Source organism: Bos taurus, chromosome 5 (assembly GCF_002263795.3).
Source record: "Bos taurus isolate L1 Dominette 01449 registration number 42190680 breed Hereford chromosome 5, ARS-UCD2.0, whole genome shotgun sequence".
In the NCBI taxonomy this organism is placed as follows: Eukaryota; Metazoa; Chordata; class Mammalia; order Artiodactyla; family Bovidae; genus Bos; species Bos taurus.
In genome coordinates this window covers 27,360,079-27,379,574 of record NC_037332.1, presented here as the reverse complement: position 1 = coordinate 27,379,574, position 19,496 = coordinate 27,360,079, and the positions used below count along the sequence as shown (strand labels likewise).

Genomic DNA, 19,496 nt, shown 5'->3' with positions numbered 1-19,496 from the left:
GGCTTTATCCACGGCTGCAGATAGTTTCTGTCAACTCCTTCTTCCAGCAGGATGGGGCTCAACCATAGGTTGATCTTGGGGTCCAGAGATGATGGAAAACACCTCCACCATGCTCAGTGGATTGCTTAGTTCAAAGTATTGGTCCCAAATCCCGAGATGTCATTCCACGTGACTTCCAGTGGGATAAGTCAAGAACCTTGTATTTTTCCAACCTCTTCTTCATAGCCTGGAGGAGATGAAGGGAAGCATTGTGGCTGCCATTTCAACAACCAGAAGCAATATGCAGCAAAAGGTCTGGAATAAATTGGGGTGCGATATTAGCTTACAGAATTGGGGCATGTCATGTGCCCTGAGGGACACAAATTGAGTGTTTGTACAGTTATAGAAAGAAAAAAAAAAACCTGATTATTCCCTTCAACTGATTTTAGTACATGTTCTTATAAAACCTAGTTACTGAGTTATACATTTTTTAAAGTGTCCATTTCTTTTCAACTCACCCTATACAATACCCTATACTGGTATTGGGTAGGTATTTGTATTTGAAAGTGTAAGTCACGGATAAGTACATCATTGGGCTGGGACTGAAGGGTGTATTTGGATGAAGAGACAACCCCTGGCTTTCCTAATCAATGTGGGGAAACTAGCTGGAGGAAGAGCAATGGATATCTTGTGAGTGAGGCATTTTGATGCTCTGAGGCAATAGCGATGCTAGAGGTGAGAAGTGTTTTAGAGAAGCAGTAAGGATGGGGAGAGAACAGGCTGAACTCCAGGGCTAGTGTGGAGCATGGGTAGGATAAGCAGCAAAAAAAAGCATGGAGAGAGGACAAGGAGCCAGATACTCCTTCATCATGTGTCCTCAGTTCTCAGTAAGAACAGGGGTTAAAGGCAGTCAAACCAGGGCTCCAAGGGGGACCAAGAAAGTGTCCAAGAACTCCCAGTGGACTCGTTTCTTTCTCTCTCCACTGCCTCCCTAGCATCCCTGTCTCCCTTCTTATTTCCTCTTTGAGCTCCTGGTTTTCACCTCCTCACTTCTGCAGCAGCCACCTCACTATACTGTGTTATTAAAAGAAAAGTATAGTTGGGCGAAAATACTCCAACACTTTAATAAGACACACCGAGTATTTGACTCAAATAACATGATCGGATGAGATGCCGCCTTATGCCTGATGTCTTACTACCTCTGTCTTCTGATTAAACTCCCTTTATTTTAGTAAAGAGAAAATATTGATTAATTATGAATGTGCTGGATAATTCCTCCTACCAATTCAGGATGATCTGGAGTAATTTTTCCCCCGCCCCCCCCCCCCAAAAAATTCATCTCAAAATCATCTGAATGTCCTAGAAAGCAAACATGCCTCCATCTCTTCCAAGATTTCTTGGCATTCAGTGGCTACTTCCATTTGTTAATCCTTTATAATCTCATTTTAGGCCTGGGGTTGGAATTAGTGACAGATCATTGATATTCCGACACAAGTCTGCACACCTAACATTGCACAGGAGGCCTCAGGGGGATCTGATACATTTAACCTCCTTTCCTCTGCTCTTCCCTCAGCCACTCCCTGAAAATACCTTGGGTTTTTCTGATAGGCCCAGAAGAGCGCTTAAGATGGCTAGAAAAGTTTGAATCTGTGGCAGAAACTGTTGATTTGGCTAATCTAGATTCCATTCCCAATTTACTTTTTTCTTTCCCATTTCCCCTTTAGAAACTTGAAACATGAAATATTCTTTGTCTTAACTTTTTTTTGTTTCTTGAGGTATAATTTATATAGAGTGAAAAGCACAGATCTCAAGTGTAGCATTCAATCAATTTTGACAAATTTGCACACTTCAGTATCCACACAATATCAAGATATATAACATCTCCATTTCTCCAGAAAATTCTTTTGTGCTCTTTCTCTTTAAGCCCACTGCCCCTAAACAATCACTGTGTTGATGTTTATACCTTGAATTAATTTATTTTAGAATTTTATATAAATGGAATCATACAGCCTATACGTACATATTTATAAATATACATGTATATATTTGTGTGTCTAGATTTTTTCAGTCAGCAAAATGTTTTTGAGATTCATCCAGATGGCTGTGAATATTGGTAGTTCATCCTTTTTTATTACTGAGTGAAGTACCACTGTATGAACAAACCACAGTTTCTTTACCCATTTTGACTGATGGCTTCCTAAAATATTTCCAGTTTGAAGTTTCCTTCCATAAAACAGTTGTAAGCATACTTGTGAGTTTTTGTGTTGACGTATGTTTTCATTTTGCTTAAATAAATGCTTGGGAATATAGTTGCATCAGCAGGAAATGCGCAACCAGTCCAGCCAGGCACACGGTGTGCGTACATAACCAGAACTGTAGTAAATTCCATTCCTCTCTCTCACACACACACTTACACACAAGTAAATGTCTGTGTTTTCTAAAATGATTGAATCATTTTTAAAATACACTTCAATTTTTAGAGCTGTTTTAGGTTCACAGCAAAATTGAGCTTAAAGTACAGGTTCCCTGACCCTTCACATGCATAGCCTTCCCCACCATCAACATCCCACACCAGAGTGGTACATTTTTTACAGTTAATGAATCTATACTGCTATAAACATCACATAACCGGTTTTCGTGTGAACAAAACTTCAGCTCACTTGGATAAATACTAATCTGTGCAACTGCTGGGGTGCACGGTAAGAGTATGTTTTTTAAGAAATGCCCAAATTGACTCCAATGTGGCTGTATCATTTTGCATTCTGGCCAACAGTGAATGAGAGTTCTCATTCTACGTTCTGGACAGCATTTGGTATTCTCAGAGTTTTGCATTTTTACCATTCTAGTGGTGTGAAGTAGTATGTCATTACTTTAACTTGAATTTCCCTAATGAAAATGACGTGAGCATTTTTTTTCATATGCTTATGTGCCATCTGTATATTTTCTTTGGTGAAGTATCTGCTAAGATCTTTAGCCTGTTTTCTAATTGGGTTATTAGTTTTCTTATTGTTGAGTTTCAAGAGCTCTTTATATTTCAGATAACAGTCTTTTTTAAAGGATATATATTTTGCAGATACTTTCTCCTAGTTTGTGGCTTGATTTCTCATTCTCTTGACAATATCTTTGGCAGAGCAGAAGGTTTTAATTTTTTTCACCCTTTAAATTTTTTATTTTGTATTGGGGGTATAGCCAGTTATCCGCTATTCATTTCTGATTTATTTATATTTTTGATATGAACGTATATTGTACAATTTCATTCTTTCTACTCTGATGAATGTTGACAGCTTCTAAGCCCCACCCATTGCCCTTCCCCTTCTACCTACACCTGAGAAAACTGGTAAGAAAGCCCGGGTGATCCCTTCTTTATAACCAGTGGAAATTTCGAAGTATGTGCGGGGTTCCTTGGCCTGGCCCCATCCCTAATCACCATAAAAAACCCACTCTGGTCTCTTTTAAACAATAGTGAATGCGCTTGGGAAGCCTGCCCTGCTCTTTTCAGAACACCCTGTTATGTGAGTAATGTCATTTTCATATCATCTGTGTATATGTGTGTGAAGTCATCAGTCTCAAGAGTGGAACTACATTTTGAGTGAGGGTGTTCACAATAATTGGTGTTGTGAGCAAGATGTCTAGATGATGACTGCTATCACTGGGATCTTTCTTGTTTTGGCTTGCAGCATGGCAGTGTGCACTCTGAGCTGCTGCATTCTGGCTAGTGGGCTCTCTGAGCTGTGTTGCCACCTTCTGTCAAGCTTGCACTTGAGCTGTTCTGCTTTGTGCTACATTTGCTGAATTCTATCACGGCCTCTGTTATAGACTTAGCTGACCTATATCAGAAGCTTCAGTCGGTGTCATTTGGAGACAATTATGGGACTGGAGCCCTCCTTAAAGTGTCACGTGTCTCAGCCCAGACCTATTTGTGTGTCTCATATTGAATTGTGTGTCTTGATTCCTTTATAAACAATGACTGACGCCAAGCTCAAGGGAATGACTCTTGTCCTGTGAAGACTTTTGAGTGTCTTAAGCAGGCATTGGCCCGCATTCTATGAAGTACTCAGGGGAAAGACTGTGCAATATATGATCCTATCAGGTGATCACTCATTGGGTGGAAGAGCAATTACACTGTAGCATACTGAGACCACAAACTTAAAGGAAAATAGTGTATGAGAACCCTACAAAATGCTGCTCGGTCGTGTCCGACTCTTTGTGACCCCATGGACTGTAGCCTACCAGGCTCCTCTGTCCATGGGATTTTCTAGGCAATAGTCCTGGAGTGGATTGCCATTTCCTTCTCCAGGGGATCTTCCCAACCCAGGGATCGAACCCGGGTCTCCCACATTGTAGACAGACACTTTACCATCTGAGCCACCAGGGAAGTCTTAAATAGTGTACGAGAACCCTACAAAATGCTTTGCTGCTGCTGCCTATGCCTCTGTTGCCAAGAAAATCCTCTTCTTGTATTTGTATTTCCCCATATACAAAATTGTATTTTCCCAAGGAAAATACATTGGGCACCCTGGTGGCACAAGTAAGCGGTTAAACCAACTGCGGGAAAAGTCTCAAACCCTGGTGATACTGATTTGAGGCCTTCTGAAGGAAGAAATGTATAGATATGAGCAGGGTAGCAAGAATTCCTCTCATAAGTAAATCTAGTAACCCTAGAAAAGAGAGGGGGCATGGCAAGGGAGGGAAGAGGGAAGTGGGAGGAGAGAGGGAGGAAGGAAAGGAGGAAGGAAGAGAATCAGAGTGAGGAAGCAAGGAAAGAAATAAACCTGAAAACGGGGAGGAAACAAACAGACACACACACACACACAATTTGATCCAATTGGAAATCTGAAATTTACAAAAAGAATTTATACATCAAAAAGATCAAAAGGGATGTGTACCGGCTCTGCACTTCTACCACATAGGTTCTAAATTGACTTTAATGTCTGCGGAAATACACCAGTTGGCCAATCTTCATGGCCTTAATCCATACTGGAGCTCAAATTATCTCAGTGGTAATCTCACTAAGTTTAAACAAGGTTCCCCTGTAATCTTGAAGAAGTCATTGAACACCAAAGTGAGAGCAAACAAGTATGCCTCACCATAATTATCAGAACTACTGACTTGCCTCGATTTCACATGATCTTACCACTCGTTGCCCCCCGCCCCCAATATATCTCACAGTAGTCATGGACACTCTGATCCAATGAGCAACACACTAAAATTAAATTAAGTCCTGACACTTGAAAATTGGCTTGTAACAATAGGACTTCATGGACTTTTGGGTATAGTTAATATGCTCCAGTGTAAACGAAAACAGGGCCTTCAAAATTGAAACCCATTATAGGGAATATATTTAGAGAAGGGGTGATTATGCCCACTGTTTCTCCATTCAACAACTCAGTTTGGCCTATTTTTAAACCTGGAAAGAATAAAGATGCCTCACAGTGGGTTACCAAAATCCTAATGCCATTGTCATACCTGTTAAGGTCCCTACCCAATATTTCTGAAATTGTTGGCTCTGTTCAAACAGCAAGCGGTAAATATTTCACTCTTGAGGATTTGGCTTATAAATGTTCTGTTCAGTGCCCATTGCAACAGCCTCTTTGTCACAGTGCTTTCATCTCTGAAGGAGCACAATCCATCTCCCCCCACGTGTGATGGGGTACCTCAGCCACCCTGCCATCACACATTGTCTTTGCAGGCAAGATCTTAAATGCATACCAGAAGCACAGGCATGACATTGCACCGATGAATTCCTGTTCGAAGAGATTCATTAAACACCCTCATTCAGGATCAGTTAAGACAAGCTCATGGAAAGAGGATGGGCCGTGATCCCACACATAGTGCAAATTCTGGCCACCTCCATTAAATTCCTGAAATTATTTGCTAATCCAAGGGCCCCTACATCCCTGACACTATTAAGGAACTATAAGCTACTGACCCTGTAAGCACCCACATTATTAGAACAGGACTAACATCTATAAAAGGTATCTCTATGCCTTTTGGAGGCTTCAAGACAACAAATTCCTTATTTACAAATTTGACTTAAGCCAATTTGCAAAATCGGCCCACCTTGAATGGGCCCCCCTCCAACAAACAGCTCTACAATCTATACAAGCTACAAGTCAGGGAAGCTTCCCCTTCACGCCCCCCAGAGACCCCTTCATCGTAGAGGCTTTAGCATCCACACCTCGTGCCTCCTGGAGTCTCTATACCACCCACAGCGGTCACCTTCCTTTCAAGGCCATTCTGTCCCCCTATGAATCAAAGGAACCAACCACATCTGGACAGATGGACCCTCAGTGAATCTCTAGGTTGGGTGTAGATCTTGAAAAAACAGTTCTTCCCAACAGCTTATATTATGAAAGCATTTTATTGAACACAATCTGGAGATAGTCAGACCAGATGGGATTGGGGTGAGGACTCTGTTTTGATGGTTTAGATACTGGAAAACATTGGATTCTTCTGTCACCGAGGACCAGGCTATAGAGACTCAAAGGCTGCTTGGGAGCAGAGCATAGAATCAGGACACACCAGGCTAGAGACTGGGGGTTGGGCCTTCCAGGAACCAAAGAATGTGGGTCTGCGATAGGCTTCATTGACTAGACTCCAGAAGAGGAGAAAACTTGGCTTGAGACACCACCTAGAAGAGGTGGATGCCACAGGTGGATGCCACGGCCGGCTGCTGGGCTTGGGAGGCAGTAACTTGCTGCAGGCTCTTAGCTCTTGAAGCTCTTCCGAGAGGAGGAGGTGGTGGAGACAAATTTGACGCTGGAGCTGCTGCCCCCACCACTGCCAAAGCCCAAGCTTCGGCCACTGCTTGCACTGAAGCCAGAGCCCCCGACACTGAGCCCACCGCCTAGGCCAACACCCCCACTGCTGCTGGAGTAGAAGCTGCTACTGCCGCCTCCACCAAGACCACTGCCCAGACCTCCGCCCAGGCCGCCGCCGAGGCCGCCACCCAGGCCACCGCCCAGGCCACTGCCAAAGCCACTGCCACCACCGTAGCCTGAGGAAACGGTGTTTGTGACGACAGCTGCAGAGAAAGGAGGGAAAAACTTGGTGAGACCAGTCTGGCAGATTGGTCCTATGCATCTAATTTATTTGATCCTGCTACTGTTAGCACTGTACGTCACCCCTTTTAGACAGCTGCAGATGAAGCCCAGAAGAACTAAGTCATTTAGTGAAGCTCCCTAATAGAAAACCAGTGAACACAGTAGGCAAGGGACGGTGTAAGTCCCCCAAGGGAATGGGGGTCAGGGCAAGGCTGGGGGACAGAGTCCAAGATGGGTAAGATACAGGGCCCACCCTTTAGGAGGTAAGACATGAGCCCTGTTGCTTCCTGTCTCAACCTGTGTTTTTGTCCCTGTACGACCTGCTTCTCACTAAGTATATTAAACAACCATTTGGGAGATGGGCATGTCCGGTAGCTAGAAACAGTGGGACTCTGAGTCACACCAAATACCCTGTATTGTCATCATTGTTAATGTCTGTTCAAAGTTACTTACAGATGTTGACTGGTCCAACTCCTTCTCCACTCAGTCTGAAAGGGAAAAATTGAAATGAGTTAAAATCCTCCCAAAAGACAGCAGTAATCTATGTGGATAACTCCAATAGTCATGTTTAGAGCTTGTTCTCTGAGCTAGGAGACTGCATGCCTGAAAAACTGCTTAAATTAGAGAAAGAGATAGCTCTCTGGAGAGACTTCCTAAAAGAATAGATCTCAATCTAGGAACAGGTTATCAAAGGAAGATTATAATTAACACTCTCCTCTACCCATTACATAGAAAATGTGAAGGAGAGGCTGTGGGAACTATACACATGTATGAAGCAGTTGTTGCCTTACAGGAGCTACATCCTGTGAGAAGACTTGGCTTGGACAGAAATACGTCAAGGAGGAAGTAGGCAATGGGTAGTGTCAGAAGACTGAAGAAAATGCAGTAGTTTGAGAATCCAAAGGCAGATGAGTTTAACTCAACTGGAGTAATCATGAAAGGCTTCCTGAAGGAAGAAGCACTTGAAGAATGAGAAAGACATGTGTGGGGTTGCTTAGTTGTTTGAAGGAGAGGCAGCATCGAAGAATACTGGTGGTAGGTCAGAAAAGTGAGTTGAGGTCTCATTGTGTAGGTCAGCTGTATGTCTGAGGGGGGAAAAACTTGGTGAGACCAGTCTGGCAGATTGGTCCTATGCATCTAATTTATTTGATCCTGCTGCTGTTAGCACTGTACGTGGCCCCTTTTAGACAGCTGCAGATGAAGCCCAGAAGAACTAAGTCATTTAGTGAAGCTCCCTAATAGAAGCGTGTCAGATTGGGCTGGATCGGATCATTGGATTCATGATGGATAATCATCAGGTACAAGGTAGTGGCCACCTATGTGTGTGTGTTTTGACACCCAGTAATGGAGTAGAAGCTCTACTTTATCAAACGTGAGGCCACTGTGGGTTCGTGATGTCAGCCTTGTCACCCACCTGCACTCCTCGCCCTCCAGCAGCTTCCTGTAGGTGGCGATCTCCACGTCCAGGGCCAGCTTGGTGTTCATCAGCTCCTGGTACTCCCTCAGCAGACGTGCCATGTCCTGCTTGGCCTTCTGCAGGGCGTCCTCCAGCTCCGCCAGCTTGCTCCTGGCATCCTTGAGGGCCAGCTCCCCACGCTGCTCAGCGTCAGCAATGGCATTCTGCAGGTTGGCACACTAGAGGGGAAGGAAGGAAGGGTGGGGACACTTTAGAGGCTCACCTGGGCCTAAGGGGTCTCTTTCTGAGATTGCGGAGAGAAGCCAGCACATTTGCCCTGGTCATTGTGGATGGTGGAACACTGAAGTGCTGGTACCTGCTCCAGTTCTGTGTGTATATGTTTAGAAAGCAAAACAAAGTCGGTTCTCCTTTAAGAACTCAAGCTCCTTCCCTGCATTCTTTCCCTACCTGTTTTTTAACGTTGTCGATCTCGGATCTCAGCCTCTGGATCATCCTATTCATCTCAGAGATCTCATGCTTGGTGTTACGGAGATCATCGCCATGGCGACCTGCAGTCTGCTGCAGCTCCTCATACTGATGCCAATGGAAAAGAAGAAAGAGTCCATTACACGAGGGTGGAAACACTTCCCCAAGTTCATAGGTAGCAGCTACCTCAAGGTGGTAAGTGGCATAGTTTTTGGGAGCCTGGAGCTGGTCTTAATTTCCTCTTTAGCCCCTTTGCTTTTCTGTAGACACTCATGTGAAACGGTGAGATTCTCTTTAAGATTCTTGAATTTATGTGGCAGATGTATGCATGTCTCATAACTCCTCCCAATAGGCCTCAGCAGGTCTCAGGAGCCCCATCCTTAGCCTTTGGTTAAGGCCTGGAATACCTTGACGTGTGTCCTTCCCTCATTCAGGACACTTCGCCACAGCACCCACCTTGGTCTGGTACCAGGACTCAGCTTCTGTGCGGCTGCGGTTGGCAATGTCCTCGTACTGGGCCTTGACCTCAGCAATGATGCTGTCCAAGTCCAGGCTGCGGTTGTTGTCCATGGACAGGACCACGGATGTGTCTGAGACGTGTGTCTGCATCTGGGACAGCTCCTGCAGGGAGATTTGAAATCGATCATGAGAGTCCATTTTATTTAATATCATTCCATTCAAATCTTCTATTCATTGTTCTATGTCAACTTGAGGAAAAAAATAACAACCTCCTACCTATTAATGAAAAACTTAGGTCAGTTAATAAATAATTCAAATCACTACTAAATCTATACTTTAAATTTAATAACTCTGAACATCAAGAAACCCCTACTATGTAACCTCTCAGACTTGACTCTTCTTAGGTCAAAATTGATCTGAAAAGAACCTGATGGTGTGGTTTGCCATGCTAGGAGTTAGCAGAGACAGGATGGTATTCCAGAAAGGGGAAATGGCCAGGAAAAGTATACCTGGGCTTCTAATAGCTCACTCTAAATCTCACTCTGCAGACTGATTATTGTAGAGGTCTTTTGCTTTAAATTTGACTTAAAAGAGAGAGAGAGAATTAGCTTTATTCAGTAATAAAGTGTGAATAGTGCTGAAAGAGTAGAAAAGACAAATATGTGTCCATGCCATAGGAACCACTGAAAGTCACTTAATCCCAGAGACCCTAATCCCTGGTAATGTCCCGGTGACCATCTCTCTGGCTCCTGAACAGGGGACATTTCTTACCGCATCGAAGAACATCTTCATGAAGTTGATCTCGTCCATCAGTGCATCGACCTTGGCCTCTAGTTCCACTTTGTTCATGTAGGCAGCATCCACATCCTAGAGAAACATGGCTGGTTGGCACTGTACCCCATTCCCACCCTGACTTAAGTGAACAGCACCTTAAACGAGCATAACCACAGGCGACAGTTTCTCTGCTACCCACATACCTTCTTCAGCATCACAAACTCATTCTCGGCAGTGGTACGCTTGTTGATTTCATCTTCATACCTGGTGGTAAAAAGGAATGGGAAGTGCTTATCAGAGGATGAGACCCAGGGCCTGTACTGCACATAGTCAACTGTGAGCCTACCTTCTCCCTGGAAGAGGCCTCTCACATCATATGGACAGAGAGGGAGGGACACCAGGAGCAAGAACCTCTGGGCAAGCTCCCTACCCATTAGGATACTGTTTTCTCTGTAATTGCTTAGCAGATAGCTATTCTATTAATGCTGTAATACGGTTGCTTCAGGAACATTCCTGTAGAAAAACTATACAGCTTCATTCAAATTCCACATCTAGTCCCTTTCTCTAGTGCTTTATTTTTCAGCTTTCATGGCCTTTGAAAAACAAAAAATTAGCAGACCAGCTGCTGGTTCATAAGGACTAAAGAAATTGTTTAGTACTTAGCCCAACCTAGGTTACATCATCAGTTCCTGCTTTGAGGGGAATCCATCAAAAAGTCCATGTCATGTACTTGGAGTGTATTGGGGAGGAGGGTCCCCCAAAGCAAGGATTACACAACTGCTCTTTTCACCAGGCCATGCCAAGGACACTGAGCTTGTTACTCTGGCTGAAGGCTAAGTATTTTGCAGAGGGACTGAGCTTGCAGCTAGAACTTTCTAAACATGGACTTGATGTTTTCCCAGCACTTTAGATGTCCATGAAAAATGTATCTGTTTTCAGTCCTTGGGCAAGGCATAAGCAGTGGTCTGGTTATAAAGTATATCTGGTACAGAGACCCGCCCTGTCTCCATTCTACCCCAGCTCACTTGTTCTTGAAGTCCTCCACCAAGTCCTGCATATTCCTGAGCTCTGAGTCCAGGCGGCCTCTCTCCCCAACGATACCATCCAGCTGTCTCCTGAGGTTGTTGATGTACTGCTCTAACAAAGGCTCCAGGTTCTGCCTCACAGTCTTGGTGCCCTGCTCCTGCAGCAGGGCCCACTTGGTGTCCAGGACCTTGTTCTGCTGCTCCAGGAACCGCACCTGGAGGGGGCAGAGTTTGAAGATGGAGACATCTGAATTTCATGTTTCAGTGATCAACTTTCCAGTTTTCCTCCCTTCTCATGCTGTCCCCCTAAATCTTCCCATGGATAGTGCTTGGACCTGGGCCAAAGAGGACAGGTCCAGAGTGAAGCATCTAAACTCACTCTTCTAGGGGAGACAGGACACTTATTCAGGGCACAGATAGCCTGGGCGGAGACTGGCCCAGGGCAGGGGTGGCTGTAAAGGCACTCAGGCTACTGTCCAGTGAACAGATCCACCTTTCTATGCAATCAGCCCCGTTACATGGAGCACAGAATGCAACAGTCTCTTCCCAACAGTCAGTAAAGAGCCTTCAGGGGGTCAACTCTGAAGGGGATGAATTACGACCCTCTCTTCCAAGCTGCCAGTCTAATTAAGAAAGTGGGCCACAAATCCAGGACACAGAAACAAAGAGAAAAACATAGGAAGATATTTGTACAAGGTCAGGAAATCTCCCCTCTTCCCACTTCTTTAGCACATATCCCACACTCATGGTGGTTTTCCACCAAGAATCAGTTCTCACCTTGTCGATGAAAGAGGCAAACTTGTTGTTGAGGGTCTTGATCTGCTCCCGCTCCTCAGTCCTCACCCGCTGGATGGTGGGGTCGATTTGCAGGTTGAGGGGAGTCAGGAGACTCTGGTTGACGGTGACCTCTTGGATGCCTCCAGGGGGGCACACAGGGAAGCCAGGACCACCGAAGCCACCTCCGAAGCCAGCTCCACCACCAAGCCCAAAGCCACCACCGCCAGCTCCACCGCCAAAACCAAATCCGCTCCCGGCTCCACCTCCAAAGCCATAGCCGCCTCCAGCACCAGCACCAAATCGGTTCCTGAATCCACCGCCGCTGGCGCTAATGGAAATCCTCTTGGAGCCCCCCAGGTTGTAGAGGCTCCGGCTGCCAAAGCCACCGGCACCATAAGCACCCCCAAGGCTGACCCTGCCGAAGCCGCCACCGCCGCCACCCCCGGACCGGGACACGGAGGTGAAACTGGTGCGGGAGACGGACGGGGTGATGGCAGAGGCAGTGCTGAAGCTGCGGCCGCCCCCGCTTCGGAAGGACACGGTTGACTGGCGAGACATAATGGCTGGTTCCTAGTGGAGTAAGAGTAGCGGGAACTAGCGGTCGCGAGGTGCTGGAGAGAAAGAGCAGCGCGGGACAGGACGCGGAAAGCGGCTCTGTTATCTAGGAGCCGCAAGCCCCGCTTTTATCCTCTAGACCTGGTTTGGGCGGGAGAGTTGTCGAGCTGTGAATGATTAAGTGGGCTGGGCATGCCTGGGGGGCAGCTGTGAGCTCACCGACACACCTGCGCAGCGGTGTGGGGTGCAAACGCTGTCTTCCTGGCAGGCTCTGCTCAGCTAGGGATAAACTTGCCTTGCAGCCCTGATGTCTTGGCAGCGAATAGGCCATGCTGCCAGCAAATCTTTCTTTACAGCCGGGGCCTAGGGCTGTGAGTAGCCCAAAGAAGGGTGCTGGGAAGCAAGGGGGCATTTGGCCAAGATCCTGAAAGATCCTTCCAGGACCAGGAATGTCATCAAACATTGCAGCACATTGCACACTATCCATGAACAGGGGGCAGAGCGAGTCCCCCACTGGCAGTGGTCTGCTCTGCTTATTCCTTTAGGGAGAGCTTGCTTCAGGGACTTCAGCCCTTGGAAAGCCAGCTGTGGCCTGATCTCTCCACTCTGTGCCAGAGGGGAAAATAGATTTCCATCACATACTGCAAAACTCCATTTCTTAGAGGAGGCACAGTTACATCAGAGCCTGCTGGGCAGATTCTCCTGCAAGATTTGGGCCAGAAAGTCTCCCCAAGAACCAAGTTCCAGAAACAGAGACTGTGGAACACCCTCAGCCCCTGGTCTATCCCACTTTGCTCTCTGGAGGGACAGACCCATCCCACCACAACGCCTCCTAATTCAGCCTTTTCTGCTGCATTGAACTTTTTCCTTGCCCTTTGGCCCAGGCAGGTCCCAGAGGGGGCTTAGCAAACCCAGGGCCCCCTTGCCATCAACCCTCCCCCAGAATCCTGTGACTCCACCTGGCAGTCACGTCTCTCTTCAGGGGGAGCTGCTCTGCCCGCTCCCCAGCCCCCCAGGTGTGTTCCAGCAAGCCCTTGGTGATTCCACTAAGGAAGAAATGAGTCATCGTATCTGTTGATACAGGCTGAAGGCCGCCACAAACACATACCTGCAGGAGTTCCTAATCTCGTCAGGAACATGTCGAGAGTCGGCCAGCCTGTTATAACGGCAAACCACCCCGTTCCAAGCAGCGGGAATTGCTGGGCTTTCTCTCAGCTTCAGCCTGAACCCTCCTTCAGGGCTGGGGGGATGGAAAAGCAGTTCTAAATCTATGGATCATCCCTCCAGAGAGACTAGAAGGGGCAGGTTTGGGTAACCAGGCAGCTGGCCTGACTACCTGCCAGTTGTTTTAGGAAGCACTCTCAGCCCAGCTCCCAGTTAGTCCTCTCGGCAAAGCTTATCTGGGTGGGCTATGGTATTAGATGGAGGAAAAGTGGCCTGGTTGGGTTTTACAAATTTCTGTCTTAAATCACATCCCATCTTTTTGGCTGCAGACCTGATTGGGGCCTTGTATTTGCCTCGTCAGAACAGAAATAGGAATCTCAGGCAGTCCTTGGGTCATTAAGAGTTGTTGGGGTAGGGGAGATCCCTAGGCTAGTGCTGGAGGCAGGGGTAGGGTGGGGATGGGTTTGAAGCCGCGGGACTGAGTGGCTATGTTCTCGAGAGTAAAGGAATAAGGACCCAGCCATGGCTTAGGAACCTCTAGTCAGGGCCTGCAGTCAGCCACAAGGCAGCCACGGCTGTGGGAAAATGACTCGGAGCCGCTGGGGATCAGCCAAGAGGTGATTGTTCACCTGAGGCTGTGATGAGAAAGCAGCAGTGGCCAAGTAAGTCCAGACAGACAGACAGATCAATGGCCAGAGCTGGCCTTATAAGTCTTGGGCAATGAATGAGATTTTGGTGCCTCCCTCCCTAGAGAATTCCTGAGGCACTCAAAGGTGACTTTTACAGAGCTTGCCAATTTCGCACTTGCCTCTCACGGAACAGACAAGACTATCCTGGGGTCCCTGAGACATAGGGGTGGACCCTCATTCCCCGACAGAACAGAAGCAGCTATCTGGGAACTCTCTGGGAATTCTCTCTCCCCTGGAAGTCACCATCAGGGCATGGTCCCTCCTACCCGCCCCCCCCACCAACACCTGACCTGAGTCTAATCTCCACTGCCCTTGGGGAAGCCCCACCCTCCCAAGACACTGGGACATTCTTTTCTCTCCATTCCTCCTTGTCCAGGAAGGAGAAGGACTCAGGGGAACAGGAATGCATTCTGGCCACTCTGAGAAGGGCTGGAGTGTGCCAAGCTCAGATTCAGATGCCAGGGACCAAAGGGGTGTAGGTGGCAAATCAATGTGGTCGGGCGTGTTTGGGTGCCTCGCTGAGGGAAAAGCACCTCTCTCTGTGGGAATTCTTCCCTAAACAGATAGGGCCGCCCCCACGCCACCCCTTCCCCTCCACCCCCACAATGCCACAGTGGAGATGCTCCCCCAGGGAACCAGGGCCCAGCATCACTGCAGTGTGGGAGAGTCCCACCCCAGCTTGGAATTTCAGCCTGGCAGGAAGAGAGAGATTACACAGAGCTCCCTGAGCCTCTCTGCAGGCACCTACAGAGAGAGTTATCAAGGCTTGGCAGGACATGGTAATTAGCTTCTCCAGGCATCATTTTCCAGCAAGAGACGAGTGCAAGACTGAGGGAACTGCAGTGGCTGGTCCTGCTGGTCTCCGTGTCAGAGGGGGACAGGGGTGACTGCCCTGTCCATCCTCACAAGGTATGAGAACACAGAATATGCACAGCATTTCATCCACAAGGACACATCTGACACACCAGGCAGGGAGTAGGATTGGTCCAGGTGACAATGGAACAAGGACTAGGCAAATCCCATGATCCCACCCCAGGGCTCCCTCCAAGGGGCCCCCACCACTCTTTGGGTGCCTTTCATAGAAGACCATGTGATGGATAAATTTAATGCGCAATGGTTTTGCATATGACCCGCAGGTCTTCCCAGACAATAGACTCCCCCAGGTTTACGGAGCACGTCTGGCTTGCCTTGGCATCGCCACACACTCAGCCCAGCCGGGCACACCAGTACTGCTCAGCAAACAGTTTTGAATTGAATTGACAGATGTAAGGTCATCTCCCTTCCCTATGTCATTGTGGAAGGCCTTCCCCTACCCCATCCTGAGTCCAAGGGTCCTCTCCACCCACTTCTGTCCCTGGCTTCCCATCCAGAGAGTAGATCTCTTATCCCCTTTAGCCTGAGTATCCTCTGAGGACAGAGTTCGTGACTCTCCATTCCTTGAACTTCCCTTCATTCCCCACCTCCCACCCTCAGCCCCAGCTCCCATGTCCCCCTCCAGGAGAGAAAGAAAGAGGCAGTGTCCCCACTTTTGAGGACCTTCTATACCATGCGTGTTCAGCACAAAGAGTGGGAAACAATGGTTGAGGCATGAGTCATCTATTCATTGGATGACGGTTGGCAGCCTCATCCGAGAGTGCATGGAGCCAGATCCAGCAAGATGGGGAAGGGCGGACAGAGCCCAGAGCCAGCCCGCACAACTCCTTACAAAGCCCTAGCCTCGGGGAGGAACTGAGGGAAGAATTCTCCTGCCTCCACCCAAAGTCGGCGGGAACTCTGGGTCCCAGCTTTGATCTTAGATTCAGAATTTTCAGAACTGCAGGGGCAGAAAGGAGACGGCCTCTCTGTGGACAGCAGGATGAGGAGGATCCTTCATCCCTCCCCACATGACCACCTCTGGTGGCGGCTGCCTTGTGATGCTGCGGGTGCCACCCTGCCTCTCTAGGACTCTCCAGAGCCCACATCTGAGAAGAGGCCCAAGTAGAAATGCAAAAGTCTACTAGAAAAGGAACTGGTCTCTCTTGGCAGCTGTGGAGGAGTACTCTGTTGCCATTATTTGGGGCATGGTGACAAGGGGGACCTTTGGACGTGACACAAATTGTGGGTCTCAGCATAGGTGCAAAAGCCCATGGCCTCACCCTGTGCTGTGCCTTGGTCTCAATCCAACCTTTGAATTGCTGGAACCCCGGACAGGAAGCTCAACATCTCACCTCGGCTTCCCTCACTGGTGTTGGGAGAAGCAGCAGGAAAAGGGTCTTTGCTCACGGGAGGAGGAATGGTAATTTGAAGCTGGCCGGGGTTGGCAGAAAGGGTGGGGCCCACATGCAGGGGATTGTGGGGCGCAGCCTCAGCCCCCACCTCTCAGACTGATTGAGAGATTGGCTTTTGTGGGGTGAGAGCCACACAAGAGAGCTCTCAGCCTCCCTCCGACAGGTCCCTGCAGGTCTGTGGAATGTTCTTCCCTCATTGGATGGGTGTTTTGCCAATGGCATACCAAAGTCTTGAAAATCCCCCTTGGTTGATTGAAACTATGGGCTGGAAATCAACAAATACTTTAATTAGTCAGAGGGACTAAAAAAGGGATAAGCAGGAAAAACCTCGGTTTTGCTTTCTCATGGAGGGAGGTTTTATTTTTCTTTTAATAAACACTGATAAAAATTACTGTACACCAGACATTGTCCTATGAACTCTGCATCAATGAGTCTAAAATTGCAAAGAAGGGCTTTTACCATTTTCTTGGCCTTTGCTTTGTTCCTTACATGTGGGTGTGGGTGTACTCAGTCCTCTGGGTATCTATAGACTTTCTCTACAGTGAAGAGATGGGGACATGATTCATTCACACCAGGCTTCTATCCTTATGGGGTCATGCCGGAAAACTTTTTCTCACCCTTAACCTCCCCCATGGCTTTTTTTTCCCCCTGCTTCTTTCCACGCCCAGCATACTAGCAACTTGACACCCAGGGATGGAAAGATGGAGGTGGAGATGAGAGCTGCTTGGTGGACGGCTTCCTCATCCTAAGGACGGAGGCCAAGGTGCAGGGACCGAGTTTTGTTTCCGTCTCCAAGGTGTTGAGCTCCCATCACTGGGGCATGGGGAAGGAAAAAAAAAAGGAAGCAGTGCAGAGGCTGGAGATGTTACCCCTTCCAGGGCTGGTTTCAGAAACACGCCTGGAGACTGGACAGTCCTGGGGGCAAATGGACACCTTCCCAGCCCAGCTACACTCTCTGCACGCATTCTCAGCTCCTTCACATCCCCTATGCACACAAACTGCTGGCCTTGCTCGCTGTCCACAGGACCAACAGCCCTGTTTTCAGGGCTCATGAAAACAGGTTAGTTTTCCCAAGAGAGACACCGTGTCAAGATACTTGAGGAAAGAAAGAGCGCAGGAACGTGTGCACCAGGCATTTGATCATTTCTTCATCCAGCACGTGTGTTTTGAGCAATCGTGGGGGCGCTGTGCACTTGGCTACAGAAGGGGGTACAGCCATGAACAGGACAGGCCCATGGAGGACACACAGGCTCTGAGGACAAGCCTGAGTCCTGCCAGGCCCAGGAAGGTTAACCCACACCACTTGCCTGGCGACAGGAGTGCCCATGCCAAGGCAGGGTTACGGAATCCTGCCTGACTTGGCTTCAGGAAAACTCAGTTCCCACAAGCCATTGCAGGGAACCCTTGGCCAGACTTGCCTTCAGGCATCTTGTGACTCTGATTCCTACCCCAATCCCCCCCTGCCCAGCCATGCCCAGATGTCTACCAGTGATCCATTCCTAGACGAGAAAGCTGAGTGCAGAGCAGGGGGGATCCTAATCCAGAAGCTATCATCCCACTATCATCAGAGCAAGGGCCAAGCCAGGACATGCTCCACTGCCCTGCACTGCCTCGCCAGCACCCCAGAAAGAGCCCGCGCATGCCGCACTCAAAGCTGCATGTCTTGACCCCCTTCAGAGAGCCACTTCCCCCGGCCCGTGTGGAAGGAGGTGTGTGTGTATCAGGGGGTGCTGACCAATGACTGCTTATGGTAATGCAGTTACTGCTTTCCACCTCAGTCTCATCCAGAGCCCTGACAACTTCTGACATCGACCCGTCTTTCCAGGGCGAGACCAGCCTCAGACGAAGTCAGCACCAGAGCCCTTCCCCAGGGCCCTCGCCTGTGCCAGGCTGCCAGGTGCCACAGGCTGTGGTTCTGACCTCCTGAGAATAGGAGGAGTGGTTGATGGGAAGCCTTTTCTCTCCTGTCCCTCTCCCTGCCCCCTACTTCTGCCGAGTGAGAATTCACATGTCACTCCTGTGTGCCAGTGTTCAGAGCCCCACCGTACTCTCCGCTGCCTCTAGACAAATTGTATCCTCTGAAGCATATTCAAGGGCTCCCCATTCCAATCACCCACCCCTAGTCTCCCGTGGCTGTTCAGTCTCAACTCTGTTCCCCAGCCAGGGGGATCCATCCACACCCTCTCTCCTGAGCTACCCACTCCCCTGCTTTCATGCTAAGAGGGGCAGCTATGCTGAGTGCTGGCTCTGTCTCTCTCTCTGTCCTGACTTCCCACAAAACATGAGGCAAAGACCCAGATACTTTCTCAGACAGTCTCTTCCAAATGGGAGAGACATATCTGGTGATTGCTAGAGGGGCTGTCTCTCTGAAAGTCTGAACTCTCCATGATCCTAAAGCAGCTCAAAATATAGGTTGGATCAGTGCCCAGGATGTACTTTGTAGCATGATAAAAGACAGTAACAACAGCCACACTTATAGAGCACTGACAGTGTGCCAGGCATGGTTCTGGAGATACCCATTTACTTAATCCTCATTCACCCCAGGAGATGGGACTATTATTCATTAACCCTATTTTTCAGATAAGGAAACTGAGGCTCACAGAAGTTAAGTAAATGGTAAGCGACAGAGCCTAGATAGGAGCCTAGACAGGTGTATGTCCCCACCATTGTGGACACTCAGGTTGGTGGCCCATGACCCTGACTTGACCCTGAAGAGGAGGCCTTTCGCTGAGGCTCTGGTCCCCAGCCAGCCTGTGAGGACAGCAATCACAGAGGGCCTTAGATGGTTGCTCGATGACTTGGCAGTCAGTTTTCTCAGCACCTTCCAGCAACCCTGAGGGAGAAGCTCTAGCCTTGAGTGGTGATAGGGGTAATAGGGGAGT

General features: G+C 48.3%; 1 protein-coding gene across 1 annotated transcript; it reads right to left on the bottom strand.

Annotated features, from left to right (window-relative positions):
• Positions 1-6,645: 6,645 nt before the first annotated feature.
• On the bottom strand, positions 6,646-12,497 carry KRT5 (keratin 5; the record flags this gene model as incomplete). Its single annotated transcript, NM_001008663.1, is given in 9 exon segments — positions 6,646-7,003; positions 7,476-7,510; positions 8,437-8,657; positions 8,887-9,012; positions 9,361-9,525; positions 10,135-10,230; positions 10,341-10,401; positions 11,163-11,377; positions 11,940-12,497. Coding segments are annotated over 9 exon segments (1,794 nt in total).
• Positions 12,498-19,496: the final 6,999 nt, after the last annotated feature.